The sequence below is a fragment of the Triturus cristatus genome, chromosome 4_2, assembly GCF_964204655.1.
Source record: "Triturus cristatus chromosome 4_2, aTriCri1.1, whole genome shotgun sequence".
Lineage (NCBI taxonomy): Eukaryota > Metazoa > Chordata > Amphibia > Caudata > Salamandridae > Triturus > Triturus cristatus.
In genome coordinates, this window is record NC_140586.1 from 90,049,554 (window position 1) to 90,069,849 (window position 20,296).

The following is a 20,296-nucleotide window of genomic DNA, read 5'->3' on the forward strand; positions in this document are numbered from 1 at the left end:
CTAGAAACAATTGTTTTTTTGTTAAAATCTGCAGACTGTGCACCAGATGATGGACTCTGTGTAAAATGCGGCAAATCTATAATTATGCATTAACCACCGTGGCCGCACCATCACATACTTCCAGTGGCCCTGGTAATGAGTTATACTACGCACTGCTATTTCAGCACGCTTCCATCTGTGAGACCACCAAGGTACCATTCTCAAAGTACTTATCTACAAGCTTGTCTCAGGTATGCCTGGAGGCAAACAGTCTTCGAAGATTTGCAAGACAACTGGCCAAAATTGACCAGGTGAGCTTGCATTGACCTGCATCAGAGGCAAAATGAAGTTCTGGCATTCTGTCTTGCCTAGGGCATAACTGGACTGTTAAAATGGACTACCGACCAAGGGGCATATTATCAACGACCAGCGATAATTATCGCTGGCCTTGTTTAGCGATAATAATATTATCGCAAGCTGTCTCTGGAATTTATCGCCCTGGTAGCGCGTTATTAACAACGCGTTTCTCAGGGCGATAAAAATTCCAGAGATAGCGAGGTTATCGCCCTTTTGCAGGGAACATCGCTGCAAAACGACGATAACCTTGCTGATACGACCCACGGGGTCGTATCACCTTAATCCACCCCCTATGTTAGGGATGGCTAAATCAGGGTTTAAGCAGACGTTAGATTTTGGCAAAAACTCTAACGTCTGCTAAAATCATGTGGGCTACCTTGTAAATGTCGCGATGTAAACATCAGCGATATTTGCAAGGTAGTCCATCCAGGGGACGCCCAGTAACGCCCACTTTGCATCTCATTGGAGATGCAAAGGGAGGCATTGGGGAAAAAGGGTGCTAACTTGCGATTATGCATGCTAGCACCCTCCTGTAAAAAGGGCGCTGGTTTTAGCTCCGCGTTTTTGGCTTTGTAAGCCAAAAAAGCGTAGATAAAGCCCTTGTAAATATGCCCCCTAATTCTTTTCAGTATTTTTTCTATGGTTATCCTCTTACAAGCTGTCTTCTAATGCGTTGTGTGTAAAGCAATTCTATCTCTTTATTAACAGCTAACATGTTACATGTAAAGCACTCCATTGCCCTAGTCGTAGGGCAGTGCTAAATAAATAGCATAAATAAATAAGTACATTCATATCTACACACAATCATGCATGCATGCATACATACATACACACATACATTAATCAATAAATAGGTTGGGTCCTTTCAGAGACTGCCAGGTTCTTGCTTGTCCTCAAGGCCACAGACTCACACATGGTGGGGCCAGATGGTGTGAGGAGACGCATTGACGGCTACTATGTAGATCTTTGATCTTTATTGCCTTTGAGCTGCTATGGCAGAGGTACAATACACTAAGCATGCACCACTGTATAAAGTGATGGAAATTTAATCTAACCCCAACTGGTAAGTTTGCTTTCCAAGTAGCTCAGTAATTTATGCAATTATACAGGAAAGTGCATAGCCATAAAAGTCTGGTCCTACTATGCAGGTAGTCCAGGTATTTGACTAACAAAAAATATAGCTTTAGGGTGGCATGGCCTCTTTCTGCAGATATCATAATGTACATAGTTAATATGAATAGAGAGAAAATGTTCAAAGTAAACATTCCTGTAAAGCAGTAATTCTATTTGAATCTTACAATGGGTGCCATTGATGTTTGATGACTGATAAAATGTTATCTCTGCCCAGACCAGATAATTCGTCATCCTGGAGCCTGGCAGAACACAGGACCCTTCCAAGGCGCTTCCACTGTCACTCATCTGGCTCTTCTGTGTCTTTGTGGTCCACTGGGAGATAGTCTACCTACGTAACTTTAACCTACCCTACAGCTCCATGTTCACAGTCGAGAATGTCCCCCTCAGCGATGAGCCACTGCAGAGACTCCCTTTCCTGCTGAACGAGACCTCCAAGTGCTCCACACATGATCCATTCCTGGGGCTGCTGATCCCCTCAGTGCCCGAAGACACTGCGAACCGAGATGCTACTCGCATGACATGGGGGAATGAGAGCTTGCTGCCCGGCATCGCTGTGGTGAGGCTGTTCCTTCTTGGAATACCCTCCTCGCAGTCCGTCTCAGTACGCAATGCCCTGCTGTGGGAGAGCACTTCCTTCAGGGACATTATCGAGCAGGACTTCTTGGACACGTACAATAACCTGACCTTAAAGACCATGATGGGTATGGAGTGGATAGCCCGCTTCTGCCCCAATGCCAAGTACGTTATGAAAATTGACAGCAATATGTTCTTCAACCCTGAGCTTTTGGTCCATCACCTTCTCCAGCCGAGCCACAAAGTACGAAAAAACTACTTCATTGGGTTGGTTGTGTACAGGGGCATCTCTGAACGGAATAATTCGAGCAAGTGGTATATATGCTACAGAAGCAGGTCAACAGTGGTGAAGGGCCTATGGCATGAACCAGTTTGAGTTAAAGACCCTCATTTGTACAATGTGGATAGTATAGCGGACAGGAGGTAGATCAGCAAACATCTTACACCAGGCACAATGGTGAAATAAGATTCTCATTGAAACTCCTAACCTTTGCAATTATTCCAGCCTACATGCACCTTTATTGACTTCTAGACCAGATCAGTATTATTTTGCCAGATTTTAAACTAGATATGGCCACTAGTATTGTTGAGCATCCTGGAGTGCGGCAATAAATCGAACAAATAGAAGCCCCTATCATGGAGAAGCCTTTGGTTTAAGATCATAGAAAAATTGCACCGCAAGCAACAAAAATTCAACAATTGGACTGAAGAGCTCTCCAGTGAACCAGACTGGACACTATGCTGTAAAAAATGCAACACTCCCCCAAACGTACAGGAAAATCTGACATACCGATCTGAAAGATGGACACAGGCAGAGAAAATGACAAAAGAAAAAGTATAGTTATAGTATAGTGTATATGATATTTGTGTGTTTTTACGTATATAATACAACTTTTGCGACAAGTGGCCACTTCCATTTTTCTGTTTATTGATGAAAGTTTTTGTAGTGTACTTCAAACTTCCTACCACCTGTGCTGTGATTCTACGTACCACCCCATATATGGATTGTATACTTTATGCAGTAGGGTGAGAATACTCACTGATGTGGATTTACTTCATCCTGTTGCTTGTCCAGGATGTCTTAGCCAAATTTAGCAGTGGGTCGGCCACCTGTGCTGCCACAGTTGCTCTCTCCCTCTTCCACTGTCCGTATTCCTTTTCATGCTTCAAATTGAAGTGGCGCCCCATCATCTATGTCAAGAGAATAGGTGCCCCATGTCCCTCTCCTCAGCTTCTGGTCACAGATTTTGCAAGTTAATTTCCTAGCATTTAACTTCTTCTTGCCCACTGAATGGGTGAAGAACTCCCAGACATCAGAGTCCATTGGTTCCTTGGTCTTCCTCTTTTGCCGTGCCGGGAGGTGTGGCTTGTGCAGGTAAGAGCGGTGGGAAAGGGTGGGAGAGGACTCGACAGATTATGATTTAATTTCCTATCGTCATCGTCTGTTGAGCCCCTGCCCCTACCAAACCCACCACTCTTACTTGCATGGGCCGCTCCTGCCCGCCGAGTAGTTTGATTGTAAAAATCTAAGAAAACCTTTTTAGGTCTGGGTTAACATTACCATATGTGCGCAACAAAAAAGAGCTCTAAGAATAACTACTGAGAGAGGGATCTGAGCACTGCCCATTTGTCGATCCGCATGCCGTGGCGTAGCATGTGTCGGTGTCACTGTACCTGGTGCACCAATGAAAGCCCTGTCCCCTGAGTACAGCATTTGATTGGGTAGTAGTAAAGTGTGCCTGCTGCTATTCTTGCCTTGAGGGAACCCTTATGCTTATTACAACAGGACTAGGTTGTTATGGTGACAAGACAATGACAAAGGCCTGATCTTTCTATTATAAATAGATATGGCAAAGGCCTGGCATATTTATCAAAAGCATATATTAAAGCCAGTAGTCCTTTTATGGCGGAATGTATGTTTAACTCTGTAGTGAAGTGTTTTGTTACATGGAATCTCACTGATTCACGCGTTAGGCAAGGGTTTTGATGTTGCGAATTCCTTTTGACAAAACCCTCAACCAGAAGAGTTTCACTTAGATAAAGGCAACTCATAGCAGGGGTTGTACATTGTTTTGCGAACTGTAATTTTGTACGTATTTGTAATATTATGACTATGCCTAGTGCTTGATTTGCAGGAAGGCGTAAGTGCAATGCATTGTAGGATTGGGTTGGTTATGGTGACAAGCAAATGATAACAACTATGGGCCAGATTGTTAAATGAGAAAAGTTTAGCAGATGCCTTGAGTCTGATCTGTTGTTTATGAAAAGGTATGACAAAAGCAGTATGCCTGGCTAATTTATTGTGAAAAGCACGTTATCGGTGGGGGATCAGATCAAGATCACTATCATCCCATTGAATTTCAGATTCCTCATCGTAGGATTATGAAGTTACTATCGAATTTTGACTATCTAGGGCAAGGCAACTGATTAATATCGGAATATTTGTGTTATGCATTTCAAATAATTTTTATCCATACATTCAACTTATGAATCGAGTGAATCACTAAACTTATTTGCACTGAAGAAGCAATTATTTCGTAGTATGTACTCGCTTAAAGTACTTATAATATATCACTATAACACTTTCTGTTCAGTGTGCCTTGTCACTTCTGTTTGGTTACAATGTACATATGCTTTGCTATTTTGAATGTTATATAGAACTTTGTATTTTTGAATATTATATAGAACTTTGTATCACCTTTTCTTTCCAAATTTAATTTATTGCGTTGAGAGAACCCATAACTCAATATGCCAAGGCGAAACATGTTGAAGATGCAGCAAGTTTGGTTATGGGCTCACTTACACAATAGTTTGTAGATTTTAAGCACATCCCCCTCTATGAGGCTACGATTGAAGAAATTGTCCCTCCATTTGCATGGAAATTGTTCCTTCAATTCTGATATAAGACTCTCCCCACTAAATTGTTTTGCTGCAAGTGGAGTAGTTATGCACCCACTGATGTTAAATGACCGGCCTGTAAAGGAAGCCCTGAATCCCTAGTCCACTTGCTATTCTTCTGTCTGTCCTATGAGAACCCAAGGGCCAAGTGGATCATTCCGTTGTGCAGGCTCCTTGGACCTGGACATTATCTAGAGGTGCTTAGAATTTTGAGCACAGAAACCAGGAGGGTAGTAGTTTTTGGCCTATCAGAATTCTTGCTGACTTTATGGATTAGACAATCAAAGTGCTCTATGGAATAGACAATCAAAGTGCCCCATTTAATATAGTTAGTATGCAGTATTTAATACTATATATTTCTTAACAATGATATGTATTTGTATATGGTTTTATTCTGATATGGTATTTTAGTGCCCCTTTACCTAAATTGTTGTATTTCTCAATTTTTTAAAATAATCCTGTTGCCAGTAAATGTATCAATCAATCAATGCATTTGTAGAGCGCACTACTCACCCGTGAGGGTCTCAAGGCGCGGGGGGGAGAGCTGCTTCTGCTGGAACAGCCAGGTCTTGAGAAGTATCCTGAAGGTCAGCAGGTCCTGGGTCTGCCGCAGATGGATGGGGAGGGTGTTCCATGTCTTGGCGGCGAGGTGCGAGAAAGATCTGCCGCCGGTGGTCTCTTGTCGGATGCGGGGGACCGTGGCGAGGTCAGCGGAGCGAAGCTGGCGGTTCGGGGTGTAGAAGGTGAGTCGTTCGTTGAGGTAAGCTGGTCCGGTGTTGTGGAGTGCCTTGTGAGCGTGGGTGAGGAGCTTGAAGGTGATCCTCTTGATCGGGAGCCAGTGCAGATCTCTCAGGTGGGGTGTGATGTGGCTGTGGCGGGGGATGTCAAGGATGAGGTGTGCAGAGGTGTTCTGTATGTGTTGTAGTCGTTTCTGGAGTGTGGCCAAGGTTCCCGCGTTGAGGGCGTTGCCGTAGTCCAGTCTGCTGCTGACGAGGGCCTGGGTGACCGTCCTGGTTCCGGTGGGGATCCATCTGTAGATCTTGCGGAGCACACAGAGGGTGTTGAAGCAAGAGGAGGAGACGGCGTTGACTTTCTGGGTCATTGACAGAGATGAGTCCAGGATGACCTCCAGGTTGCGTGCGTGGTAAGTGGGCGTCGGTGCTGCTCCCAGCGCGGCCAGCCACCATGAGTAGTCCCAGGCGGAGGGGGTGGAGCCGAGGATGAGGACCTCCGTCTTGTCCGAGTTCAGTTTCAGGCTGCTGTTCTTCATCCATTCGGGGACGGCCTTCATTCCTTCATGGAGGTTGGTTTTGGCGATGATGGGCACCTTGGTGAGGGAGAGGATCAGCTGGGTGTCGTCTTTTTTTATATTAGGTTGTGGCGCACTTTTGTATGTATTTTTGTATTAGGTCGTGGCGCACTTTTGTATGTATTTTAGTATTAGATTGTGGCGCACTTTTTAGGATCTTTGTAATCGATAATGAAGTTATGATGATGATGGTTATGTGAAGGGTTGTGTAGAAAACACCTAGAAGAAATAAGAGTAAAATAACTTAATAAAGCAACAAGAGAATGTGTTTTTTTTTTACTTTGTAATAGGCACTGTAATAGGCATAGAAAATTAGGAGCAATTAATATCCAATTTAATTACAAGTGTGTCTGCCAATTCACAAAAATTATTATTTAACTGGATCTGCAGGAGAATCTAGAAAGATAGATCTTAACACATCAAACTGGAATTTGATGAGAGTAGAGACATCTGTGTAATACCACAATCCACTTGCAACCTACTCATAAGGGCAATATTGAATTGAAAAATAACCACATCACACCGAGAAGCAATTACTGAATGGCATTAATTGGGAGAGCGCAATTACCACTACAAGGAAACCTTTGTGCCACTCCTGTGAGTGACTTTATTAGAGCAAATGTAGATTATTATAATTCTCAATGAGCAGGTTTGTCCGACAGTTAACCAACAGGCTGAAATAAAATAAAATTAAGAGATCATGCAGTATGAGAAGTTACTACTAACACAATATTGGAGTCTTATTGCCTATACTGCACAGTACTTGTTGCCTGTGCCCTCTCTGGCATGCCTCGACACATGCCCGTATGATTCCATGTTATTCGCATTCTGCCACCATGTCTAAATCCACTCTTCCTTTTACCAATGCCCTTTCACCCACCCCACATGTGCCCCATGCTTTTTGAAGATACTCTACTGCAACCAGTGTGCATGTTTAGAGATGCAGAGCACGTTATTAGTCTGGAAATGCTTTTTAAAACTTTCAAACATTTGAAACTGAAAAACTATAAACAAGTCACACTTTGATTGACGGGCAAGAGATATGTCTAATAAATGTGTATGCCCCTAATTCGGATGCCTACAACTTCTTCTATGAAGTAATGGCTGTAGCAACCCCCTACATGGGTGGGAGTATCGCCATTTTTGGAGGCATCAACTGTGTGATAGATAGGACGATGGACTGAGAATCCCCCGAAGCTAATACCAAGCCGGGAAACACTGGTGCTTTGATAGACGTGATGAGGGAGCTGGGGTTAGTGGACGTGATGGAGCAGGTAGTGCAAAATTTTGTATACCTCCTCTATTTTTGCATGAAAATACTAATTATATAATCTATTAATTATAATATTATTAAACAAGTGTTGCATGAATACTAATCAAAATTATTAGTACTAAACTACACATGGGATTTGCTAATTGCATGGCTAAATAACTCTTATAACTAAAATCTGTACGCATATTAACAATAGTATATGTGGTAATAGGATATTGCATGATATATGTTGCTTTTCTGATGTTTGCGTTCCTGATGGGACCGAAAAGGTGAATATAATGGCTTTAAATGTCGCTATATGCTAGATAAATACAAGCACATAGAGGGATTAGCAAGGGGTTAACATTAGAATCACCATTTCTATGAATTAATTACTCTTTTGTGTTTGTTTCGCTTAAGTTGGCATTTGGGCCTAAATCAAAGATGGCCACTGACAACACACGCCGAAGTGGCCACTGTCTCATGAGGCGCGGAGTGAGCTGCGCATGTGCAAGAAATCTCCTAAACCTCGTAGCGACCTTTGCACAGACTGTCCCCGGTCAAGGAGACAAAACGGAACGCATGCCAAGACACGGGAACAATCGACCTTACAGTAAACCGGAACAAGCCGATACTTCACTAACCAATGACCTCACCCTTCGAACTGTACTGAAAATCTTGGGATACTGGTCGTACGATCTCAACCAGCCAATCACGACTGCTCTAAATTTAAAATTTGTATCTTCTATGACTTGTTTTATTATAAAAAGGCTTGTAGAATAGGGAAGGTTACCTACCTACAGCAGCAGCAGCGGATGCCACGTTCGTTGTGACGCCTTTTCTGAAAATCCAGATGCTGCCCGACAGCTTGATGACTACAAACTTTTTCTAAAAATCCACAGGCTGGGGAGGAGCCAAGATGGCGACCGGGACGGCAGCGTAGACTCCCGGCTCCGTGAACCTCCGCATCCCGCACGGATATCCTGCCTGAGATCCTCAACCTGTGCTACGTGGTCGTGTTTCTGAAAGAGAAGGGCTCCCGACTGTGTGACTCCGAGGTTTCTAGCTGCGGTATCACCGGAGAAAACTGCGTCTGAACTTTGCGGCCTGTGCGGCCCTGGAGCCGGGACCTCGAGTGGACGCGGTGGCCGGGTGGCAGTGCGACAACAGCAGCCAGTGGTGACTGGGTGGAGTCGGCCCACCGGAGCGGTGCCAAACTCGGCCTACATTTCGGCATGGTCACTTCTACTGCCCAGCGTAGCGGACCGAGTGCATGACCGGGGGTGCAACTCTTAGATCCTCCGGTGACTGCCCCTGCCTTGCTGGTGTGCTGCCCGGCCGCCGTCCGTATCCTGCCCCGATGGCTGCGGGCCGCCCCTGGATTTCTACGGGAGCTGGTCCGTGGTGGGGACGACTGTTGCCCGTGACCACGGATAGTTCTTTTCCCCGCCCCCGGAGCCCGGTCGCCCGCGACGTGGCCATCGCGACGCTTGTCCCGGCCCCGGTGAGGGTCGGGCATACTTGGCGGCCATCTTTGGGCGATGAAGCCTACCATCCTGTCCGCTGGGCCGCAGCGGGCCTGTGAGCGTACGACTTCTGGGAGTATGGCGGCGAGATCGCAAAGAGCTGAGCTGGGGTACGGCGACCTCCTCGAGTCTCTTGGTACTCTTCACTCCTCCTTGGTTCATGGTCTCGTGATCTTGGGGAGTAAGCTCAATGGTGTGGTGTCGGAGTTGGGGCAGTGGCGGCCCGCCTGTCCGCACGAACATAGAGACTACCCACACTGCGCGCAGGAGGACGCTGTGGCGGCCACCCCTGAGGTTAGTACACAACTGGACGCCCCGGCCAGTATGCTACAGTGTGTTCGACCTTCTGAGGGCCTGATCTGTCCCGGAGGCGTTGGACCTGAGTGTGATGTGGTGGCCTCATCCCGTACATGCCCTCCTGCGACACAGGGACAACTCCAGCAACTAATGTCTGCTTTGGCTGCTTCTGCCTCCCTGAACCTTGCATGCAGTGCAGATCCTAGGGCAGCACTGGGAAGCCTGTTTCTTCACGCGGCGGACTGTGTTGATGCTCGGAGACGTCCATCCCACCTGTGTGCGTCGCTTCCCTGTCGTTGTTGGACATTTCTCTGCCTAGGAACATTGGGTATGGTGCTGGGTCGAGGGGTTGGCATGGGCAGTATTCCAAAGAGTGGTCAGGGATAAGGCTGGCCCCTCGGGGGTGGTCGCCTAGTGGACGGGCGGGCTTAGGGGTGGCATGCTCTCCTGACATGGCTACTGGCACGATAGGTGCATAATGCTCCCCATCGTGGTTTGAGAAGATTGTCTTTGTGCTGTTCCTTGTTCACTTTAGGGGAACCTTACCGTGCGGGAGGGAGAACGCCGGGGGTCTGTTATGAAGGCCCTCCTCCAGTTTATAAATACTTTCTCTACCCCCCCGCCTGGTGGGGGTCCTTTCCTACTTCTTTTTCCCTACTCTCCTATATTTCGGGTCTGGTTCTAGGGCGACAGGCACACTGCTGGGGGGGGGGGGCCGTACTCATCTGCAGAGGTGCAGGGTGGGGGGTTGGGGGAGGGGATTCTGTATTCTTTCATCTCTTTTTCCATGGCCTCCTTTTTCTTCTCTGATTTTTTTTGTTTTTTCTTTTTCTGGGATCAGCGTGATACACCCCCCTTTGTTATGCCTCATTGTCGCTTCATGTGTTCACAACTTCCGGGGTGTTCTTGGGGAGTTCTGGCTGGGGACTGCGGGCGCAACTGTATATTATGTTCTTCCCCATCCTGATGTTCTTGTGTTTGCGCCATGGACCTAATAGATTGCTGTAAATCGCTAACGTTCATTACTCTCCAGATCCGTGATCGTTGTTTTTAAAATTGCTTGTCACCTGATCCTTCTGCCTTGTCTCATCATAAAATGAAAACCTTTTTCTCCTGGTGCCCTACTTACGCTGTTCACAGTATTAGTAGTACGATTTTGCTCCCCGAAGTGCTGCCTGTGTTTGTACTTGTCGTTATTGCTCTGATTGCTTAGCGGCCGGCCCTGGGGGGTTGTAGGCCCATACTTGTTCTTATTGGACTGTCAATAAAGGTTTTCAAAAAAAAAAAAAAAAAAAAAAAAAAAATCCACAGGCTATGAGATATGCTTGCACGATTTCTGGTCCTTTGATAAATTGGGACTGTAGTGTGCTGAGCAGAGGACTCTGAACTTTGGCCTGCTTTTCGGACAATGTACGACAAAATTTGCTTATGCAGAGCCAATGACTCAGAGGACTTCAAATAGCCAGATTAGGTAAATATGATGTTCTGCGATTTACCTGAATTAATCAAGAAATTCTAAACTTTGACGAGACAAATGCAAATATAAATCATTATGATAAATTTAGATAAACCATTATTGATTAATGAGAATTGATGAGTTTGTGGTTTTTCATTAAGAAAAATAAGGATTCTGAATCTTAAAATGTGTTTTAGCTGGTTCTAAATCATCATCAACCAATCCAACTAAATTGGTCCATTCGACCAAGTGGGAGGAGTGCCTTGATGTTTGAGATTAGGGATCTGTAGGCGAAGGATGTTAATGTATATTTTGTAAAATAACTTTTCTCTCCCTATAGGTTACAAGGTATTTCCCCCACATGTCCAGCGCTTGAATTTCTCATCCCTTCTGTGTGTGTATACTCGTGAATGGTGACGTGTGTGAGTTGGTGTTATGGGCCCCACTAATGAATGTGTGTATGAATGAGTGTGTATGATGACGGGTCTGCGACGTAGGGAGGATATTGGTACATGTTGTCCCCCATTTCCCAGTCTTGCGCTGGATCAGTTTTTCTGGTAGCAGTATGATGGTTTTTATTGTTTTGGTTTGGTGATTATTGCTTGTAAATTCCTTATTGATTATTGATTGTGGGAAAGTGTTGGTTCATGTATTAACACTATGTTGAGTCACGTCGAGTTCTATGTTGTTTGACGGCTTCTGGGATGTAGGAAGTCGGAAGTTTGTGACGGTTCCGTAGTAGAGCAGAGGTAAGCGTTGCTTTCGGGAAAGATGGGATTGTTGTTGCCCTGTAGGTACACGGGGAAATCGTGTGACGATTGAAGTTGCACAACGCATTGTCTGGGTTCGATTCGGTAACATCGTCGTGTGTTGCCATTAGGGATATTTTCTGTATGAGACAAATGTATGGTAGCGAAGGTCACCTTAGAAATTTTGGTCTTAGGTACCAGAAGTCCTGAAGGCAATCTGATTACGCTTATCACTGGAAAGGTAATAGGTGTTCCCTAAGCTTGCTAGAAGCATAAAGTAGAGGGAAGTGCTACTTTATTAACGAGTGTAATAATTCTGTAGTAGGGCAGACTGTTCGCTGCTCTCAGGAAAGACAGAATTCTGTGTGAATGAACTACATTTTTTGTATGAAAGTGTGTGAATAAAATAGCATTCAGGTTAATTGTGAAACTCTGGTTTTATTTCCAACTAGGTGTCTTAATTCTGGAGAAACGGTTAGCTAATGTGTGTTAGAAGGGTAAGGTAGAGGGATGTGCTACGTTATCAACGGAAGTAACGATTCCGTAGTAGGGCAGAGGTAAGCGCTGCTCTCGGGAAAGACGGAATTCTTGTGAGAAAGGTCATTAACTATACTTTTGTTAGCAAAACAGATAATGGTGGCGTTTTTATGTCGTTATTAACAGAATTGTGTGTCAGAAAGAACGTAAGAAAGTTTGCCGATAAATTTTGTAAAGGAGGGGTCAGCAGAAGCAGGAGTAGCTAAAAAGGCTGACGTCAGAAAGACCGCGCTGGGATCGGCCATTTAGTAAGAAACGTAGACGCTCCTGATTGGCGTGTTAGTGTACGCCGCGCTAGGGGTGGAGAATTGTAGAGTGAGGTAGACGCTCCTGATTGGTGCGTTAGTGTGAGTCGCGCTGGGATTGGAGAATTACAGACGTGACATAGACGCTCTGGATTGGTGCGTTAGTGTGAGTCGCGCTACGATTGGTTAAAACAACAACAGAAGAGTTGTAGGGAAAAACTAGCGATACACGGAAGACAAAATGATGTATTACGATCCACCAGAAAAGGAGAAAAAGTCCTGGGTTGGAAAGATAAAGAGTTTATTTAAAAAGGACAAACCAATTGTGACTAGAGAGGGACAGTTGCTTCCTCCACCAAAATCGCCTGCATCCTTTATGGTTGCGAAATATGGATATCATACTTGTATTTGATTGGACAGTTGGGCAAAGTATACAATAGATGATGGAGTTTTGGCATTTCCGGAACATGGTTCATTTAATTTAGCGGTTTTGAGAAATTTGAGAGAGAGAATGATGAATCTAGAACCGAGACCTAGACCAACACAGTTTGAAGCATTGACAGAATGGGAAGATGAGATGCATGACAGAGAAAGACAGAGAAGTGGCGGAAGGTATAAGTACATGTTTGGTAGATCATATGAACAGGAGAATCATGATGATAGAATGAGGAGATGGCGAAGTGCAAATATGGCTGATGATTTGTTCCCTGTGAGACATGCTGAAGAAGTTAGCAGTAGAAAATGTATGGAAAAGAGAAATAATATCGAGTCAAAAGGATATGGTGTGCATGAATCGGAGGATGATGTTCTTGATTACATGTTTTATAAAAATCCACCCCCTTATCAGTCAGATTCCAACTTATTGACACCAAGTGCCCCAATGAGAGAGACTCCACAGAATATAAAATTTGAATCAGTATTACAAGAGACAGGAAGGACCAATCCTTTAAAAAAATTAGAGCAAACACAACATGGCAAAAGGGGTAATGAAAATTCAGCGGAACTAGCGAAAACCACTTTAGAATTAACTGAAAAGATAAGGGAATTAACAAAAAACTTGAAAGCCGTAACTGTTCCTGTAACCATAGGACCTGTAATGTCTATTTTTGATAAACAGAAGGATAGTGAGCATTGTCTGACGATTCCTTATAACAGTAAAAAATAAACAGAGAAGCCAGAAAAAAATATAGACAAGAACCCATGGAGACAAACAACAAGTATTTCAGATCAAAGTACACCTAAAAATTTGACAGTAAATCAAAGTTTAGTGGATAGAATAATAATGACGACGGAATCACTTCCAGGATCACCAGAGAGATTAGCACAACAAAACACAGAGAGAGATAGTGTAGGGCCTACTTCAGAAGAATTAAGTGAATGGCTAAGGAGTTTGCAGCAAAAAGATAAAGAATCCCAATCTATAGATGTGGCCAAGCTGGAGATTGTTTTGGAAGAGTTAATAGTAGGGACTATCCCCACGGAAAAGCCTATCAGGACGAAGAATTACTATTTTTATGTAAAAGTATAACCTGGAGAGCAAGAAATCTACACGAAAGACTAGAAGAAGTGGCAAATGAAATGGGTATAGACTTCGAAAAGGTAAAAGCTTTACAAAAACCATACAGAGTAGATTTTTCTGAAAAGGAAATTGAAAATCTGAATACCGCAGGACGAACGACTCAGATCAAAGACATAATCCTTTTGTTTAGAAAATGGGGAGATGTAGACAAATGGAAGAGTAGGTGGTTCCGAAAACGAGATAATGCCTCGGACAAAACGTTTGCAGCCTTCCCCGTAAGAGAAAAGGAAAAGGTGGTAATAGAATGTCCCATGAGAGAAATTCCAGGAGGAGGATATGTACATGTCCCTTGGACCAGACAAGACATTTTGTCATTCACCAATGATTTCCCTCGACTACGCGAAAAGCCAGTTTAGTGGTATAGGCAAGTGGATGGGTTCGTAAAGTTATCAAAAGTTTTATGGATTGATTTAAATAGTCTTTTTGACATAATAGTACCAGCAGATTTATGGACAGAGTGCAAAATTATGATTAGCTGGCCTACAAAAGAATACCCTAGGGACCCAAAAACAGGGGCCCCTGACCCCGAAGTCATGAAAAAATATGAACAGGTAATTGCCTTTCTGAAAAACAAAGCACCACCCAAGGAGACTGATTGGGTAAAAATTGACAGGACTCATCAGGAAGCTAAGGAGTCGGTACATGCTTATTATGAGAGGTTAATCCTCGCCTTTAAGCAGTTTAGTGGTGATGAAAATTTGAGTGAAAAAGATTTAAGTCATTTTGTATACCGACTTGTGTATGGGCTACATCCAGAAATAAGTGAAATGATTAAACAGCATACAGTAGACTGGCAAAATAAGAAAATAGATGAAGTACTGAGACATGCAAAATATTTTAGTGATGAAATTGAAGCCAAACAGCGTAAGTTAAAAGAAATAGCTATGTGGGCACAGGTCAAGGTGGCAGAAAGACAGGACGCTCAATTGATTGAACAGGCCAATGGTGCAGGTATGAAACCAAAATTTTATAATGGAAAAGGAAAGGGACAATTTAATATAGAAGAAGCCAAAAAGAAGTGGCCATGTCATATTTGCAGAAGAATAGGGCATTGGAACTTCGAGTGTAAATTTCCCCCGAGTACTAATGGTGATAATGCATCATTGAATTTGCAGGTGCAGAAAGAGGTGAGTTGTCCACCACAGCGACAGCAGCAGGTTGTTGCCCAACAGAATCAGGTGCCAAAACCGCCTTTTCCACAGAGCGTAAATCCTCAGAAATACAGTAATGAGACAGGATTCTACAACGAAGAACAGGTAACTAATCTGTCGCGCGCTAGTGCTGTTTCGCAGTATTGGCTACAACGCGATGAGAGTGAGTCAGAAGAAAGTTATTGACGGTGCCGAGGGGAGGAAGAAGAGTGCGTGCTTGGCACAACTCTAGAAGTAGACCAGACAGGTCCTTTTGTGGATGGAAAGGTAAATTATGAAAATACTACTTTCCTAGTAGATACTGGTGCTACTCGATCCACAGTCAGGTCAGCTGATGTTAAAACCCTTCCTCTCGGACGAAGCAATCCAAGTAGTTTGAGTATCCAACAGACCGATTAAAACGTATCTTACTGAACCAGTAAAGGTTAACATAGGGACATTTTCTGAAATGCACCGCTTTGTCGTGTGTGATTCAAGCCCTGTAAATTTGTTAGGAAGAGATTTGTTGTACAAAATGAATTGCACCATATTTTGCACTACCGATGCTATAGCATTTGAGACCCCTGACGAAGATGTATTGTATGGAATGACTATGGCCAATATGGAAACCGAAATTACTGAAGCATTTGCTGTATTTAACCCTGAAGAGCTACCAAAAGAACTGAAAAAGACAGTAAAGGCAGAAGTCTGGGATTTCACAGGAGAAGATGTGGGATTAATGAAAAATATAGACCCTGTAAAAGTGACAGTGAAAGAAGGAATAAGTTACCCAAATATTCTTCAGTATAAATTGACACCCGAAATAATTGAAGGAATTACTCCTATAATAGTGAAAATGATTAAACAAGGTATTTTGAGAGAAATAATGAGTAGTCTATGTAATTCACCAATTATGGGACTGAAAAAGCCTAATGGAACGTTCAGAATAGTGCAAGATTTGAGCAAAATAAACAAAATAGTTGTGTCATGGTGTCCTATTGTACCAAATCCATCAGCAATTTAGTATCAGATTCCACATGATGCAGAATGGTACACAGTGATTGACCTGTGTCATGCTTTCTTTTCCATCCCATTGCATCAAGACAGTCAGCAGATTTTTGCGTTCCGTTTTGGCGAGCGTATTTTGGCATGGTGCCGAATCCCACAGGGGTATACAGAGAGCCCCTCAATATTTAACCAGATATTGAAAACGTCCTTAGAAGGACTAGAGATGTCCGAGAGCTCAGTACTAGTCCAATATATTGACGATCTGCTTGTGGCGTCAAAAACACAGGAAGCTTGTGTAGAGGATACCATAGCATTGCTAAATCATCTAGCAGATGGAGGACTTAAAGTATCCCCATCGAAATTGCAATTCTGGCAGAAAGATGTACAATATTTAGGCATTAAAATTGAAAAGGACTTAGGAAAATAACAGCAGAAAGAATCGAGATAATAAAAGGAATGAGAGCACCAATGACGCAAAGAGAAGTGAGAATGTTCCTTGGAATGGTAGGATATTGTCATCAGTGGATAAGTAACTTTTCCCTGATTGCAAAACCTTTGGTACGCCTGACGAGAAGTGATGTAAAAGATCCCATTGAATTGAATAAAGAAGAGTTAACAGCCTTTAAACAATTGAGAGACAGTTTGTGTGAAGCACCAGCACTGGGTATGCCTGATTATGAGAAAGAGTTTGAATTGTACTGTAGCGAGAGGAATGGATGTGCACTTTCTGTATTAATACAGATACATGGGAAACTGAGAAGACCAATTGCATATTTTTCTGCTATGCTTGACCCAGTAGCTGTAGCGTTACCTGGTTGTCTGAAAGCAGTGGCTGCCACCTGTAAAAGTCTGGAACAGAGTGAAGGAATTGTGATGGGATATCCTGTGCGAGTGTTTGTACCTCATGATGTGGCAATCCTTCTAACAAGGAGCCGCACTCAGTTCATGACACATAGTCGGCTGACTAAATGTGAAAAAGTCATATTAGGTGCAACAAATGTGAGCCTTGTGAGATGTCTGAATGTGAATCCTTCAACGTTCTTGCCGGATGCTGAGAATGTGGAAGTCAGAGATGACGTGGATCATGACTGTTTGGATGTGCTTGATTTCTGTACCAAACCACGTCCTGATATAAAAGACGTACCATTGACAGAAAGTGACTATGTGATGTTTGTGGATGGATCATGCTTGAGAACAGATGAAGGAAATCTGAGTGCAGCATATGCAGTATGCACAGTTGCAGCAGTGATGGAAGCATCTTACCTAAAAGGAGTAAAATCAGCTCAGGTAGCCGAGCTCTTCGCATTAACAAGAGCATGTAAATTGGGAAAGAATGTGAGAGTGACTGTGATAACTGATAGTTAGTATGGCTTTGGTGTCATGCATGACTTTGGCCAAATTTGGTCACAGAGAGGATTTTTGACTTCAAGTGGAACCCCTATAAAGAATGCTGAAGTAGTTGGGAAATTGCTTGATGCGATACAGCTGCCTAGGCAAATGGCTGTTGTGAAGTGTGCTGCACACTCCAAAACTGGAGATCATGTAGCAGTGGGGAACAGGTATGCAAACGATATGGCTCAATATTGTGCGCGAAACCAGAATTCGGTGAACAGGGCAAAAGAGAAGGAAATGAATTCATGTCCTTTGTTGTTTACTAACATTGTGAATACATGGGAAGAGGTGAGGCAGTTACAGGAAGAAGCAGGAGATGAGGAAATGAGACAATGGGTCAAGGCAGGATGTGCACCAAGGGAAACAGATCATGTGTGGGTCTATCGGGATGGAAGACCAGTTATGCCTGATAGCATGGTGTCAGCTATGGCCCGGATGTATCATGGACAAGCACATGTAGGGAGAGATGCCATGCTTAGACTATTTAAGCAGACATGGTACAATGCAAAATTCAGACTTGTAGCTGAGAGTCTTTGTCAACGATGCCTTATATGTCAGCAGTTCAATCCTGGAAGAAAAACAGTGGTACGTCTAGGAACGGTAGGTCGAGAAGGAGGGCCTTTCACCAGAATGCAAATCGATTTCATTGAGATGCCTCCCTGTAACAGGTTGAGGTATGTTTTAGTGATGGTCTGCCTGTTTTCTAGATGGGTAGAAGCATATCCCACAAGAAGAAGTGATGGAATAACAGTAGCAAAACTGCTTTTGAGGGAGTTCATCCCAAGATTCGGGTTTCCAGTCACAATTGAGTCAGATAGAGGAAAACATTTCCATAATGAAATCATGAAGCTAATTTGTGAAGCATTGAATGTACAACAAAAACTGCATTGCGCCTATCGGCCAGAGGCTTCTGGTGTGGTAGAACAGGTAAATGGCACTATTAAAAACAGATTAGGAAAGATGTGTTTAGCCACAGGACTGAAATGGCCTGATGTCTTGCCTCTGGTACTCATGACTATTAGATCAATTCCAGATAGAAACACAGGTTTGAGTCCCCACTAAATTGAAATGGGGAGAGCAATGAGGCATGTATTCATTCCAGTCAACAAGTTATTGCCTATCTCTGATGACTTGGTGTTGGATTACTGTAAGGGGCTGGCTGACGCCGTACATTCTGTGTTTCATCAGGTTGGATCGAATGCCACCACCCTTGAAAAGAAGCCAGCTCATGATCTGAGCCCAGGTGACTGGGTGAGAATTAAAGTGCACAGAAGAAGGAACTGTTTGGTCCCACGTTGGGGAAACCCACGACAAGTGATTTGAACTACAACAACAGCTATAAAGTGTGCCGGAATAAAGAACTGGATCCATGCTAGTCATACCCTGCGAATTCCAAATCCAGTAGATAACAAGGAAGGAGAGTATTTTGAAGAATCAGAATCCAGCTCTGAATCTGATACTGAAGACAATAGAACAGGAAAAAACTCTGAAAGGGGGGAGTCAGAACCAAATTTGACCGTTGCCCCAGAGAACATTCCCTTGAGAAGAAAGTTGCAGATATCAGACACCAGCTCAGACTCAGAAACGGAACAAGCACAAGTACATACTGGACAAGGGAAAAACAGTGAAGAGACAATAAAAGAGGTTCTCGATAAAGAAATTCCTGATGGAAAGTTGAGAGAAATTCGACCTGAAGTAACAAAAGCAGATGGTCAGGTGCCAGATACAGAGAGTGAGGGAAAGATTTTTGCGGAAGACCCCCGAGGAGTTGTAGGGAATTCAAACATCCAGTTAGAGGAAGGGACAGTTAGTCAGCAGGAAGATTGCGTGCAAGAAACACGAGGAGGGACAGAAGTAGGGAGAATTGAAAAGGTGGTGGAAAGAAAAACAGTTGAAGGTAAAAGTCAAGTTGAAACAGAATCAGAAGATAGTGATGAAGAGGTACCTGAAGTTCGAGTTCTGAGGAAAAGAGCATGGGGAGCTGAGAAGAATGATAAAGGAAATAAATGGAAAAGATCAGCAAAAGATGAAGTTTGGCCAAACAAAATAAAGAGATTGAGATACCGATTGACACGAGTGAATTCACCTAGAGCTGAACAAGTGAATGAGGTATCTAGTCAAGAGAAGTTGAAAGACGAGGGAAAAACGACAACAGAAGATAAGAAGAGAACAAGAAAACCTAACCAGAAGTATAAGTCGCCAGAATGGTCATATGTGGCGCTGCCTGAAATAAAAGAAGAGGCGGATAGCCAAGAAAATCCAGAGGTACTGTACCAGAAGTGGTTGAGGAAGACGAAGAATCAGAAATCCTGAGAGTTATCTTGTCCGACATTGGAGAAGAAACGGATGTTCAGGAAGTTCTGTATCAAGATTGTGAAAGAAAAGTGAAAGACGATCAAATGCCAAACTGAAAAGATCAAAGGTGATACCAATGGAAAGACAATAAAATTACTGGAAGAGACATAACTGATAGAACCAAGTAGGTGCTTAGAGCCTTGGGTTAGACCAAACTAGTTGTGAAGTAAAAGAGGATAAGTCAAAAGACACTGATCATTTTTCGAAATGGCAAACACAGAGAATAGAAAAACTAAATGTATATTTCTTAGAAGGTGGTTAAAAATGTGTTGTTGTTGTACAGGATTACTAATGCTTCTATGGAGTGTTTTGGCTTTGATTATTTAATTTAAAGTTACACTAGAAACAATAGAAGGACATAGTGAGAATAAAACTGATGTAGAAAAGTTACAGAAGGTATATCCGACTAAGATAGATAGAAATTATTTACATAAAGACAGGTCTATAAATGATTTCTCTAACAATGTATTTTCAAAATTACTGTATGAATATGTAAAGACAATGGACGTGAGGGACTGCT

General features: G+C 43.3%; 1 protein-coding gene across 1 annotated transcript; it reads left to right on the forward strand.

Moving 5' to 3' along the window:
• Positions 1-1,707: 1,707 nt before the first annotated feature.
• On the forward strand, positions 1,708-4,451 carry LOC146833061 (beta-1,3-galactosyltransferase 2-like). The gene has a single exon (XM_085600683.1). The coding sequence runs from the start codon at positions 1,829-1,831 to the stop codon at positions 2,417-2,419; it is 591 nt and encodes a 196-aa protein (XP_085456809.1). The 5' UTR covers positions 1,708-1,828; the 3' UTR covers positions 2,420-4,451.
• Positions 4,452-20,296: the final 15,845 nt, after the last annotated feature.

Coding starts and splice junctions, on each gene's coding strand:
- LOC146833061 (XM_085600683.1), top strand. CDS start 1,829: ATGTTCACAGTCGAGAATGTCCCCCTCAGCGATGAGCCACTGCAGAGA.